This window comes from Lissotriton helveticus, chromosome 2_1 (genome assembly GCF_964261635.1).
Source record: "Lissotriton helveticus chromosome 2_1, aLisHel1.1, whole genome shotgun sequence".
Classification (NCBI taxonomy): domain Eukaryota; kingdom Metazoa; phylum Chordata; class Amphibia; order Caudata; family Salamandridae; genus Lissotriton; species Lissotriton helveticus.
The window spans coordinates 827,757,383-827,772,568 of record NC_136059.1 but is presented as its reverse complement, the minus strand read 5'-3'; the positions used below and the strand labels follow the sequence as shown (position 1 = coordinate 827,772,568).

The window sequence follows — 15,186 nt, the reverse complement described above, 5'->3', positions numbered from 1 at the left end:
AATTGATGACAGAATGCAGACAGGCCTGAGAAGTTGCATGGAGAGCATGGGACCCACGTCTAGGCATATCCATCCCGCTCTGAATGACAAATGCAAAAAGAACAATTGATGGACAGAATACAGAACAATGTCATACATTCACCCCAGTACAGAGATCTGGGCCTACATCCATCGTTTTTTTGCTCCCCATGCAATTTCAGATTGAACCCAGCCATTTGCAAATCAGTCTCGACCCTGTGCCCAATGGGAACAGTCCAGCCCAAACTGCCAGGCCAGGTCCTCCCTGGACTGGAAACAAGCATCCTAAGACCCATTTCGGGGTTTCACCTCTCATCAGCCAGGATAGCTTGACCCTAAGTTTGCTTTGTTCGCCCTAAATTGGCAGGGTATGCCCAGACGTGGGTCCCTTGCTCACTTTGCCACTGGATTCAAGCTAGCCTGGCTGATGAGGGGTGATACCCCGAAACCGATCCCAGGATGCTTGTTTCCGGTTTAGGGAAGACCTGGCTTGGCAGTTTAGCCTGGGCTGTTCCCATGAGGCACAGGGTCAAGGCTGATTTGTATATAGTTGGGTCTGAACTGAGGTGGCGAAGTGAGCTAAAGAATGATGATGGATTCAACGCAGATCTGTGACTGGCGGTGTGTATTTGAAAAGTTTCAGTGCTCCATCCATCCTGTCCTTGTGTTTCCCCAGGAGAACACGCATCCCCTGGTCTCGCAAGGCAACTGTCTCCCATGGAATGGAGGATTACAGGGAACGATGGAAGATCCCAGGACTTTCGCAGGAGATTAATGTCTCATCAAAAGCATTGACAGAAGGTACAACAAAACAATATCTCTCTGCGTGGTGAAATGGTTGAGTTGGTGTCTCCAGTGAGACCTAGATCCCTTGTGGTCTGAAGTTGTTTCAGTTGTAAACTTCTTGTCTTACCTAGCCTCACAACGTATGGCTTGCAGATCAGTAAACACCTTTCATTCAGCTATTTTGGTGGGCCACCATCCAATCGAAGAACAGCCGGTTGGGAAACATCCCTTAGTACAGAAATTGATAAGAGGCATATGCCTCTCCCTTCCTCCAGAACCAAGGCATTCGTTCTTTGGGATGTGAATGTCCTCATTAATCTCTTCCTGTCCTGACAGAGTAACAAATACCTCTCTTGGAACTAACTATCCAGTTAGTTGGCTATGTTGTTGTGCCTGATCTCACGCAGAAGGGTATCCGACATTAAAGAAATGGACATTATAAGTAGAGAATTTACCGAGGATGGGGTTACTTTCATTGTGTCTAGTCGTACCAAATGTAATTCTCGAATTATATTTTACCCAGCATTTGATATATATTTGAAATAATCTGACATTAAGCAACAAAAAATAGTACCATGTTGAAGCAACCTCATTTTAATCTCTGTTGGAGATGAAAGCTCTAGCATTGTACTTTCTAAGGGTGTTATGAATTTTCACCCTTCGTACATTTTCCCGGTTTACATTTCCCTTCTCAAGTGTAAAAATCCTTCTGTGACTGAGATAATTTTCACCGCCTGGTTAGGTAATTTTCACACTAATCATACGAATGCACACTTGAAAAGGTTCGCAGATTTTTTTGTGGGCAGGTTTACCTTTTGACAGAGTTTTTCTATGTAGAATGGCTCTGCACAGAATAGATAGTCGCTCTTTTCTGATTAGAATATTTCACGCAGAATCATTTTGTTAAATACGCAACAAGTTGTGGTTAAAGATATGGTTGTAAGTAAGGCAAACATATAAAAGTGAAATACTTTGCAACCTTTGTGAATCTGCATACTTTCCAATAAATTGGAGCAAAAGGCTTGAATTAAATAAACGTACAAATGAACACACTTAAAAACTTCGCACACTTTTAGAATCACTGCTAGACAACAGGAAAGGTTTCAGCAACACAATTCGAGACAAACACAAATAAATCACCTTGAACAAAATAAGCCACTGCCTCATACCCATCAGCTGGTTTTAGCGGAGTGGTTGAGGCTTTATGCACACACTATACACTTTATGTTTATTATATACTAGTATTCATTTGTATAGCACATGTCTGTGATTGTGTGTGACCTCTTAGCACTGTGTGCTTCTTGAAGGCTACGCTTCCAATTGGATGTGGGATTTCCTACAACTTTGATTCTGTTTGGTGGGGAGCCGTGTCATGGTCTCCTGGTAGATCTTGGTCTCCTTGCCTTTCCACGATGTTCCTTGACCCAGTCCTCTTATGTGCTCCCTTTCACCCACCTTGCTGTGAACTATTCTTGTCCCGGTCTCCCTGTGCTACTGGTATAAGCAGTATGACATGGTCTTCCTTGGTCCATGCCTCCCTATGTTTTCTCTTGTCATCGTGTTGTCGTGTCTTCTCTTATTCTTCTCTTACCAGCGACACTTCTCCCAGCGTTATTGTGTTTCCCTTCCCCCGTGAAGCAATCTCACTGAGCCCTCTCATATCGGTCTTCTCTCCCCATTGTCCTGTGAAGTTTGCCTGCTCTGTCCAACGGCGAGGCAAGAATGCCCAAGACCCCAACGCAAGCCAGGAAAATTGATCTTCTACCATCAGTTTGGTAGTAAACTATTAATCAGATTGAGTAATAAGGAATAGAGAATTAAGTTTTATTCTTTAATATTTTATAACAGGTTTTAGTGAAGCCGATCTACCCTTAGGATGTTTTACTGTATTTTATTTGTTGTATGAAATTATTTTTAATATAACCATGATGGAGGATATGGAACTTCATAATCCTTAAGGGAACGAGATGCGATTTTAGTAATTATTTTTAAGAATTTTAAAATAAATGTGTATTTTTGTGGTTTAGAGATCAATGATCTAAATAAACTTACATTTTGACTTTTGAAACTATGCAGCCATAAGTGAGGTGCAGTGGGCTCCTCACAGCTCGGGCCCCAGAGGACATTGGCAGGGATGCCCCTCCCCAGTCCCCACCTCAATGTCTCACCAATCCCCTGTCTCCCACGCCCCCAGACACATACTGCACAGCGCCTTTTACAAAGATTTGACATTACCGTCCAGAAGTATGACTGCGCCGGAACCTTTATCAAGGACATCCGCGATGCTGGCTGTGGACGTCAGCTGCCCTAGAAAAGAACAGAAGAGGAGACGCATTACCACCCAGGGATGAGATGATTGCGCTTGACAAGGTGCCAATATTTACTTCATAAAACGACAAGACGCATTCTTTAGATAGCTGGCAGCCTCAAAGCCAGCAGGCTTCAAGTAGCAAATGGCAGACACTAAATTAGACCTCCCATTACGGTGTAATACGTATAAAATGAAAGCGTGTGGGAGCAGGGAGGACAGGAAGCCATAAACGCGCTTGAGAGACACCGTAGTCTCTCCTGAGCTGATGGAGAAATGAAGCAGGCTTAGCGTGTGCACAAGGGGCTCCACTCATTAAATATTTATGAGCCCGGCCAGATTCCGTCTGCCTCATTAACTTCACACCCCACTAATTAATTTCGCATCAAAGCAGTTGTGCCAACATTTAAAGTGTGACATTATAGAAGTATTCGGAAAGTAAACATCGCCATCTCAGTTCATCTGCAATGCTGCGCCTGCACGCACAGTAAAACTGGAGGGACTCACGTCCATGCCCAGCGGAAGAAGTTAGACTTCGCATCTAGAACACTTCAGCGGCTTCACTCCCAAATTTGCTGCCATAAATGTTCTTTCCTTGATTAAGAGCTCTGCTAAAACTAATTGATTCTAACGAGGAAACCGGCACCGTTGCTAGACTCCTAATGTACTGTCAAACCTTCATACCTACCTTCAAAAAAGTGTTCAAGGTCATATTTTGCAGGAGAGCCAGAAATATCATCTGCCTCAGACTATTTGACCAGAACCCGTAAATCTAACAAGGGGGGCCCTCAGAGGGCGTCACTCTGGGTGAGTTACATACGGCGCTTTCACCCCCCCACCTCCATATGTGCCAGACCAGCCTTTCACAAACTGTGGCCGTGCCCACGAGGGGATCGCAAGGCCCCGGTATTGGTCACATTTAATGCTGGTGCTTGATTTTTAACTAACTCACTCACTCACTCACTCCTGGGCAGTCCTGATGCTCAAAATACTTTGTTTGCAAAGTAAATGCAACATGACACCAGCGTATTTGCACAAGCTTTAAATGTTATTGATTCTGACCCAGCCCTCTTTACCTTTCAAGCAGAACTGGCATGGAAGTCATTACATTAAACTGGCAACTTGGTCTAGTCTCTCTCCTGCTATGGTGTGAGGCATACCAGCTAACAAGACAAAAACACTGCAGGCTGCAGCCCCAAATTAAGGCAGAGGCAATTGATCTACAAAAACAGAAACACAAGAAGATGCTGCAAATTTCTCAAGGTCAGGAAAATCTGTGGATAATCTCTTAACCGTATCGCTGCGGCGGCTATTCCGCCGCAGCGCTAAGGGGGCGGGGCGGCTGCGGGGCGGCTGCATGCTGGTGACGGAACTGCTCCGTCATCAGCCGCAGTTGGGCTGTGCTCATGACGGAGCGGTTCCGTCATGGCCCCGCCCGCTCAATAGAACGCCCAGTGCAGGCGCGGAATCCGCGCCGCACAGGCGCGGCGGCCCGGCCATGACGGAACCGCTCCGTCATCAGCACAGCGCCACGGCAGCTGATGACGGAGCGGTTCCGTCATCAGCATAGAAAGGGTTAAAGGAGCTCTATTTCAGCTTCTGTGCACAGAAGGTCAGAAGCAAACTATGCCTGTATTTTATTGTTTGTTACACAAGCCAAAGAATGTCCATGGGGCTCAAAAATAGATTATGCTCTACCAGACTTTCCATGCTCATGCCGTATAGCAATTCCTGGGCAATGCTCACAGCTTCTCCGTGTGCCATCCAGAAGGGGTCGTTACTGCAGACAGGTAATGAACAAGTTGCTTACCTTCGGTTACGATATATCTGTAAGAGACTTACATTAGTTATAGAATCCTTACCTTAGAATTACCCCCAGGCGTCAGACGATCTGGAGAAATTTTCTTCAGCAGTACCCCTGCGCATTGGTAGGTGGCGTTGGTCGACTGTGTTTGTCGTTGCCATCATGATCGTCGGAATGACGTCGCTTTACTTACTTAGACGCCACCCTGTGCGCTGAGTCAGTTCTTTACACGACATTCCACGCCAGAAGAACATAGCCATTCAATACACTGATCACTGGTGCACAAAACTAGGGCACTGGAAGGGAGTCCCTTACTCTAGAAGTCAATTCGCAGAATGGGAAGGATGGGTGGGGTTGTAAGGAATCTATAACTAATATCTGTCTCTTACTAGAAAGTCCTGGAGAACTGAACGGCCAAAGAAACCGTCTCTCCGGACTTGATTATCCAGGCAGTAATGTTTTGTGAACGTGTGCAGGGATGCCCACGTGGCTGCCTGGCAGATGTCACTGAGGGGAGTCTCCACGTCCCAAAGCTGTAGTGTCTGCCATCGCCCTGGTGGAATGGGCGCAAAGTCCTACCGGAGGCTCCTTTTTCGCCAAGGAATAGCAAATTGTAATGCAAAGGACAACCCATCGAGAGATGGTCTGCTTTTGCACGGCTAGACCTCTCTTGGTGCCCACATAGACAACAAATAGTTGATCATACACCTGGAATTGTTTTGTGCAATCCAGATTAAAAGATAACGCACGTTTTGGATCCAGACGTTGCAGCCTCTCCTCCTATTTAGAAGGATGTGGGGGCGGGAAGAAGGTGGGCCAAGTGATGGCCTGTCCTATGTGGAAAGAGGTAACCACTTTGGGATGAAACGAAGGTAGAGTTAGAAGAATAACCTTGTTTGGATGAACAGCAAGGAAAGGAGGTTTAGAAGAAAGAGCCTGAAGCTCACTCACCCTGTGAGCAGAGGTGATGGCAACCAGAAAAGCAGCCTTCAATGTCAATAGTCTGAGAGGACAATTATGTAGTGGCTCGAAAGGAGCACGCATGAGGTAGGCTAAGACCAGATTCAAGTCCCAATGGGGCATTACAAAAGGAATAGGAGGAAAGATGTGAATAATGCCCTTAAGAAATCTATTTACAATAGGGGACTTGAAAAGAGAAGGCTGCTCATTTAGGCAAAGAAAGGCCGAAATGGCCGAAAGATAGCTTTTAAGGGTGCCCAAAGCAGAGCCCTGATGGGTCAAAGAAAGAATGAAAAGGAGAACCTCTGAAAGAGGGGCAGAAAGGGGATCCACAGCCTTTGCTGTGCACCATGCCACAAATTTGTTCCATCTACAGGCGTATACCGTTTTAGTGGAGGGACCCCTGGCTACCAAGATGACATTACATACTTCAGAGAGGGGAGGGGGGCAAACGCTGTCAACTGTCACCGCTCAATCTCCACAGGTTCAGGTGGAGTACCGTCCCCTGCTGCTGCGACAGATGATTCTCCCAAAGAGGCAGTCTGATCGGTGGATCGATGGCCATGTTCAAGAGCTCAGGATGCCAGACTCTTCGTGCCCAATCCGGAGCCACAGGAATGACTTGGGCCCTCTCGCGCTTGATTTTCTTCAGCATTCTGGGCAGAAGTGGTATAGGCGGAAAGGCGTATAGAAGACCACCATTCGACTTGTCACGAAAAGCATCGCGCAGAACTGCTGACATTGCACGTTCTCTTTGGTGGTGAACAGATCTAACCAAGGCTCTCTCCACTGCTGAAAGAGACCTTGCACCACCACCTCCAAGTGAAAACGCCATTCGTGATCCAGCATGCACCAGTGGCTGAGTTTGTCTGCCCTGGCGTTCAGGGAACCTTGCTGGTGTTGAACCACCACATGCCCTGATGGTCCAGCCACGTCCAGAGGCGGAGAGCCTCTTGACATAGGTTCCACGACCCTACCCCACTGTGTTCGGTGCAGTACCACATGGCGGTGGTGTTGCCCGTGAACACCTGCACTACTCTCCCATTGACAGAAGGAAGGAATGCTTTCAGTGCAAGACGGATCGTCCGGATCTCCAGCAGGTTGATGTGGAGCCCGGACTCCACCAGAGACCAGAGGCCTCTGATCTCTGCCTCTCCCATGTGGCCGCCCCATCGCAGAAGTAACGCATCTGTCACCACTGTGAAGTCTGGTTGGGGAAAGGAGAGGGATCTGCTGTCGACCCAATCCTGGTTTGTTAGCCACCACTGCAACTGGTGTGCAGTGCCCTCCGAGATCTGGACGACATCGGAAAGATTCCCCTGATGCTGAGCCCACCGGAACTTCAAGTCCCACTGCAGAGCCTGCATATGCTACCTGTCATAGTCCACCAGCAGGAAGCAGGGGGCCATGATGCCTCAGGGTCATCCTCACCGAAACCCTGAATAGAGGCTGAAATATCAGTATCATAGCCCAAATATCCCGGACTCGCTACTCGGGAGAATAGGTCCGAAACTGCATTGTGTCCAGAACTGCTCCGATGAAAAGGAGCTTCTGAGAGGGAATCAGGTCTGACTTCAGCATGTTGATAGTGAACCCCAGTGAGTGCACAAGGGCTGCCGTAATCTGGAGGTGGGAAACAACAGCCTTGGGCGAACTCGCCTTCAACAGCCATTCGTCGAGATTGGGGAAGACTGGAACCCCTGATCTGTGCAGATGAGCTGCGACCACCGCCATCACTTTCGTGAACACACGAGGGGCGTTGGTAAGGCCAAAGGGGAGAACGGTAAACTGAAAAGGCTCATGGCCTACTGTGAACCGTAAGTAATGCCTGTGGGCAGGCAGGACGGGTAAGTGAAAATAAGCGTCCTGCACGTCCAACGCTACCATCCAGTGTCCAGGGTCGAGGTCAGACAAGACCTTAGCCAATGTCAATATTTTGAACTTCTCCTTTCAGAGGAAGTGGTTGACATCCCTGAGATCAACAAAAGGACGCAGGCCTTTGTCCTTCTTGGGCACCAGGAAGTAATGGGAATAAGAACCACAACCTATTCTGGCACAGGAACTTGCTCGATGGCTCCCTTGCCCAAGAGAGCCGCAACTTCCTGACGTAGAAGGGCCAAGTGATCCTCCAACATGCAATGGAGTGTTGGTGGCATGGAGGGAGGGGTAGTCTCGAAGGGGTGGGAGTAGCCCCTTCGGACCATCTGCAAAACCACATGTCCGACTTGATGTTGTGCCAGTGGGGAAGGTGATGGTGGACCCTGCCGCCCACTGGCAACTGGTGGCGCTGAAAGATTGGACTAGGAAGGTTTGGAGGCTGCTGCAGAGGGGGCACTGGTGGAATGGCCTACCCGCTGGTCCTCAGATCCACGGCGCTGGGTCCCACGTTCCCGGCCGCGCTGAGGCTGAGTAGTTTGCGCCGACCTGTGGCCCTGGGTGGAACGTGGTGGGGCACCCGTTCGGTAGCCATGAAAAGGGCGGAAGACAGACTACATAAGGGCACGAGGCTCAAGCGCGTTGTCTCCCTTGTTGCCAAACAGGTGACGCCATCAAAGGGCATGTCCAAAAGGGTCGATTGGACATCCCCGGAGAAGCCAGTGGACCTCAGCGAGGCGTAGCGTCTCAGGGCTACTGACATAGAAATCGTCCTAACCAGCGAGTCGGCGGTGTCCAGCCCACAGCGGATGGCGAACTTTGCTGCGTCTCTACCCTCGACAAGCGCACAGGAGAGTACAGTCCGGGAGTCCTCCGAACACTGTGGCAGCACTTGCGCGACCGAGTCTCACACAGAGTGGGAATAAAAGGCCAAGAGACATGCAGGGTTTACCGGCCGCCGCCCTATACTGGTGGACGAAAACATCTTCCCAAGATGGTCCAGCCTCTTGGATTCCTTATCTGTGGTAGCAGTAGGGAACACGCCTTTTGAGGGTGACGTTTGGACTACCAGGCTTTCAGGGGTAGGGTGTTGGTTGATGAAAATAGGGTAGCGCTGAGGTGGTGTCTGTCAATCATCCTGTCCACAAGAGCCCCTGTGTTGGGATTGGACCAAGTGCCCAGTAGGATGTCCATTAGGGCTTAATTGAAAGGCAGCAGGGGCTCCGAAGATGCTGCTGCCGGCTGAAGCCCCTCAGCCAGGAGGTTATTCCTGACTGCCACCATTGGAAGCTGAAGGCCTCAGCCGCCCTAAGCAACACCACAAAGTAGGAGCCTCCCTCATCTGTGCTCACAGTAGAGGTAGAAAGCATACCAGGGTCTGGTGATGTATCAAGACCACTGGCCTCACCCAATTCATCTCTTCGGATGTATGTCATTACATAGCATACTAATACCACGCGTGCCATTACAACGCGGGTATTACTATGCGATGTCAATGACAACGACATGCCATTACATCGCAAACTTTTACCACGAGTATGCCTTTACAACGCATTCCATTACAACGCAAAGGCATGCCTGGTAAAGCTAAACTCGTGGTTAAAGTTAGCAAGGTAAGTGACAACCCTACACCTACACAACCCTCCCCGACCCCCAGTCCTCTCCCTACCATAACACTACATTACCCTGACCAACCCCGACACTACCCTAAAACACTATAGAAACACTACAACACTACATTAAACCCTAGAATACTACACAAATACACTACACAAACACTACAACACTACCCTAAAACACTACACTACACAAACACTACTACACTACCCTAAACCCATAAAACCATACACTAAAACACTAGCCTAAACCTTAAAACACTGCACTACTACACTACTCTAAATCCTAAAACACTACACTATACAAACACTACAACACTACACTACCCCCACACCTACACTACCCTAAACCACTATCCGCACTACTCCCCCTCTACACTACCCTAAACCCTAAAACACTACAACACTACTACCCTAAACCACTACCCACACTACTCCCACCCCAACACTACCCTAAACACTAAAACACTACGACACTACAACACTACCCCCACCCCTACACTACCCTAAACCCTAAAACACTACGACACTACAACACTACCCTAAACCACTACCCACACTACTCCCACCCCTACACTACCCCTAATCCTAAAACACTACCCTAAACCACTACCCAGCCTACTCCCACCCCAAGCACAATCAGCCTTACCTCTTTCCTCATGGTTCCAGCATCGCCGTCTCTGCTCCCGGTTCCTGCTTTACGGTGGTGCACGTCGTTGTGAGGAAACAGCCTCAGTTTCCTCACAACGACATGGATAGCCATTATATCGCATGCGTTGTAAAAGTGCATGCGATGTAATATTATGCGTAGTTTTTACTACGCCTCGTAACATTGCATGCGTTGTAACGCATGTGATCTAATAGCAACGCGTAGTAAAAGTTGTGTTGTGATGGTTGTTACCCATCTCTTCAGTCCGGCTCCTCTAGCTGGTTTGCCAAAGGGTCAACAGACCCCTCCCAGTCCTCCTCATCCTCTCCTGGCTGCCACTCAGGGCAAAAAGGAATGCCAGGGAGAAACAATGGACAAAAGTACCCCCGGGCATCGGTCCGGCTCCGTGTCCATGTCGAGGGGTAGGCTGGGGTCGACGCTGGCCGGGGAAACAACCGGCATAAGAGATGGCAGAGGTGTCAACAAAGAAATCGGTGCCAGGGGGGTGTTATAAGGTCGACCTGCACCGACCCAGATCCAGGCCTGGATCCCTGCGGTGCCGGCATCGAAGGTCTGGAGCCCCCAGCTGAGTCTGCCGAGCCCGAAGGTGCACCGGAGGATTCAGGCTGCCCAAAGATGGAGTGGAGAGCTTCGTAAAATGCACAAAGCTGGGCAGGGGATGCTCCGGTTCCCGGGAAGGAAGGGAAGCTTGTAGCCGTCCCAGCTGGCTCCGCAGGCGGAGCCGAAGGATGAAGACCTTCCACGTCGCTTCAGCCGACGGACGGGGAGAAGGCGAAGAGGGATGGTGCTTCTTCACCTTCTTCTTGTGCTTCGACTTAGTGAAGACGAAGACTTCGATGATGAATGGTGGTGGTGACTCTGCGACCGGTCCCGCGACCTCTGTCTCAACCTCGAGCGGCAAAGAGCCAACTGCCGGCCCTCCAGAAGCTTTCGGGACCACTCCTGCAAAGACTTCCTGTTCATGGCCTGACAGTCAGAGCATGACTTCAGGTCATGGTCGCGCTCCAGGCAACAGAGGCACATGATGTGTGGCTCCATGACCGACATCAATTGGTGACAGGAGTCACAAGGTTTGAAGCCGGTACGTCGATGGGGCATCCCTCCTTTAGTCAAAAAGTGACTAAGGGTACCGCTCTCTGGCGCGAAAAAAGAAAGAACTGACGTCAGCGCGCAGGGGCATCGTCTAAGTAGATACTGCAACGTCATCCCAGCGATCACGCTAAAGACAAACTAAGAGTTGACCGACACCACCTACTGACACATAGGGGTACTGCTGAAGAAAAATTCTCCGGATCCAGTCTGATGCCTGGGGGTAATTCTAAGGTAAGGAATCTATAACTAATAGTCTCTTTCAGATTTTTTTCTTTACAGTAAAAAAGCGTTCCCACCTCACACCCATTAAAGGTAGGTGGGTCAGAAATGTTTGTTGTACTAAAGTTTAGGTTGTGGTTCTAAAAGGTTTGGGAAGCACTGAGCTAGAAAGAGCCCCAATTGCTTCCAGGGCCTGGATGCATCATACAAGGCCCTGCATCACATGACTGGAAATTATGAAAGACAACATTTCCACTAGTAAAAAAAATTAAAATTCAAGATCTTGATCAGACGGGCCGCAGCATGTAACATGCCTGTAAGGGCGGGGGGAGGGGGGGGAGGTGTAAGAAATTGCACGTCTGAACTGCCTGTAATACCTATGGATAGGTAGACTTGAATCCGTAACCAATCAGAGTTGTTTTACAAATAGGAATAACTGTTTGTCGGGTTGGGCTTTGGATAGATGCTTGACATTCAATTTTGGATTAGCTTCAGGTGGGTGTTGAACTGCTGCATGCCACTGACTGAGTAGACTTTAAGGAGGCATTAGTGCCATTAGTGAATAGATGATCTGTATATTGTTCGTGAGTAAGGTTCTGAAAGGTTTCCTTTAGAGATTAAACTAGTGGTAGTGAGGATGGATCATTGGTGTGCTCCAGAGGATCACATTTTTGGGATGTTTTATCTGTAAAAGTTGATGATGGTTGGCAAAGTATAAGGTGAACCATCACAGGACTATATCACAGAAGCCCAGGGGAATTTTCAGGATGTGAATCAGTTCCAGATCGACTGTTGAACATGGCCTAGAGGTCGAGCAAGATCAGGAGGCATGGTTCTTTCCGGTTCTCAGAGAGGACAGCATCATCTAGTGCTTAACTATTAACTATTTTAAAGCTGCAGCATGCTTTGAAGGCAGATTTCCTGTCTCGTAGAAAATTGCTCTCATATTTATGCTCTTGTAGGCACGGCGGAAGGCTGATTGTGTGGAAGTTGGCAAGGTCATTGGGGTCCAAAGTTGGTTTCTTCAGTAGGGAATCATCTTTCCTGTCTTGAAACCATCCCAAAAAGCTGTTCGCCTAAGGGAGGAGGGGAATAAAGGCATGTCATAGAGATTTGCTGATGGTAGAATTTGGTTGTATTCTTATGCAAAGATCGTAAGTGAATTCAGGATGTTGGTAAGCTCGGTGCACAAGAGGGATTTGAAAAACATGCAACTGGGGAGCAATGGAGGATGAGAGGTAGTGATGCGGTCAATTTCATGGAGATTTGTTGGCTCCCATTTTGTTGATCATGTTGAAAAATTGATATATGCATCACATTTGTCAGTGCCTTTAGTGACCTAAGCACGGGACAGAAAAAGATTACTACCATATTCATAAGTAGCACAGCTCAAAATAGGCAGATGTCCTGGAGATCTAATCCCCTAACACTAGAGTCGGCTCTCACTTGGGCTTGAGTCTGGCTTGAGCTTCTGCAGCTGTTCACCAATCCTTGAAGTCTCCACCTGGTCCTCGATCTTCAGAAAAGCAAGCTAAGAGCACGGAACAACTGCAGCCGCTAAGTGACGAAAGACAGTCAGAAAGATCAGAAAAGCAAATGGTAGATAGATACACTTATGGAACGCTAAAATGTTTCTTCACTACACAGAAGTCCTTCTCTTTTGGGTCTGATGGCTTAGTGGACTAATGCTTCCACTCCAGGAGTGTGTTAAACCTGGGTTACAGGTTCCAATTTTGGCATTTCTACTCAGCATTTCATCCTTTTGAGGTTGATGCAATGATTACTAATAAGTTGGGGAACAATAAACATCTGTTAATTAGAGCTAAAAGGCCCCACGGGGTGAGTGTACGCTTTACAAATATGTTTGTTATGGTATACTTCTCTTCCTGACAAAGTCATGAGAAGAGCATCGATATCCACAAGAACACCGTTTTGAGATTTTGCTTGGAATACTGAAATCGGAAAAAATGAAGTGCTCTGGGGAGATACACATGCTCATGTCTTTTGTGTTTGAATTGGAAGGTTACATCCCTGGGTCAGGACTGCAGCAAGAAAGGTGGGGCATATTTCCTCTTTACAGCACACTGCAGAACATGTTTTACCTATTGTTCACATTTTTATACCATTCACATATTAACACATATTAATTGAAACATGGTAGGTGGGAAGTACTTTGGATGTATACAAGAATTAAGTAAACATGTATTATTTGCCTAATAAATCTGAAACCATATTTTTTTTGGGTTATGGTTGGAGGGTCATGGTGTGAGACGAAGAGGAATAAGGGGGGTAGGGAAGTAAATGGGGGTCTTTAAGAATGCCTCTATTTAGAAAAACTAAAAAGCAATAGCGACAAATACAAATAAAAATATTGTAGAAATGTTTTCTTGAAAAGGCTAGTGGTAATAATTTCCCTGGTTAGTGTATTTAAGATTATCCCATAGATCCTTTTGTAATAACTTCCCACATTCCCAGTGTGAATTGTGCTGGCATACCCTGAACAATGAGGCATAACCACAAATCCTTTCAACAAAGCGTATAGGGAAGATGCCAGTAAGGTACAATTTTGTATATGATGATTGGTACAAAAACGTCAAAAAACCGGACCACTTCCAAACTAAATGTTTCATTTTGTTAGAGTTTGGCATGATTCCACTGGTGAGAATGACTGGATTGTCCTTTTGGAATCATTCTGCTAGTACACAGGTGAGTCCGCCATGACAGCTTTCAAATCGGAGTCTGGACACTACTTTCAACATGAGACTGATCCATTTTTGGAGTAAAAGCTTCAGAAAGGTGCTCAGTAAGCTCAATAAGCTCAATAAACTCATCAAAAGTCGCTACTTTCTTTCCATTCATCAAATCTTTCGAGCTCAGGTACCTCATACATCTAGAACGCCCAGATCCATGATGAACATTTTCAGTCTCCTTAAACTTGATCCACTACAAATCAGGGGTTCGACCAAATCGTTTTTCATCTTCACATAACCCAGTCAATAACCCACGTCCTAATCAGTTTCAATTTCCGACCTGGTGAGTAGCCAGCAGCTTAATAAGCCCGTTGTCCTCTCCTGTGGAATGTGATAAGCCTCACCGTCGAACTAACTTTAAACAAGCCATGTTAACACATTGCCAACAGAGCACAATTCTAATAAGTCCTTCATGATGCCTTCTAGCATTAAGCTCTTAACCACGAATGCATGACCCATGTCCTTCACGTTCTCTATTTGCACACTCTTTTTTCTTTTCTTTTCTCTTCTCTCTAACCACCTCTTCTTTCTCTGTGCACAAACCAATCCTCTGAAATTCTCTCTTGTTCTCATACATCTTTCTCACCATCTAACTCCAGATGTTTTACCTGGAGGTTGATTTCATTTGAGGTTTCAGGACTGTATAGAATGTGTTCAATTGAGAGCTGGGTATCGGTTGCGGTGGGTTTTGTCTCAGAGATACACTTCTCTGTGCCTGCCTTGGTAATTTAACAAATACTTCAATAGTGTACATTTGCTCCTGGAAGACTTTAATAGTATCATTTTCACACAATTCCAGGTCCTCTGCATTCAAATGTCTCAATCCATTCTCCTTAGTTTATGCAATAAGATCCACTACCCCTGTAAAGGGTATTAAAAGCTGAAATGCATGGTGTAACAATCATGAATTCCCTGAGGCCCAGACTCTGCTACCACTGCCAAGATCAATCCCCAGGGAACATCGATGCAGGGGCCACCCCATGCCCCAAAAGTAACACAGTATCCAAGCATTGTCCATACATTTTCCCTGGTGCTGGACATCCCTCTCTTTTCTTTCTTTTACGACTGCTCCCACCTGCTTCTCCACC

General features: G+C 47.2%; 1 protein-coding gene across 1 annotated transcript in view; it reads right to left on the bottom strand.

The window, feature by feature from the left end:
* The window catches only part of HSD17B4 (hydroxysteroid 17-beta dehydrogenase 4), an 867,876-nt gene that overhangs the window by 344,975 nt on the left and 507,715 nt on the right, over nt 1–15,186 (bottom strand). Inside the window, exon 15 of the mRNA XM_078675560.1 lies at nt 3,040–3,111. Coding sequence (XP_078531686.1) covers nt 3,040–3,111 — 72 coding nt within the window. The remainder of the gene's footprint in view (nt 1–3,039; nt 3,112–15,186) is intronic.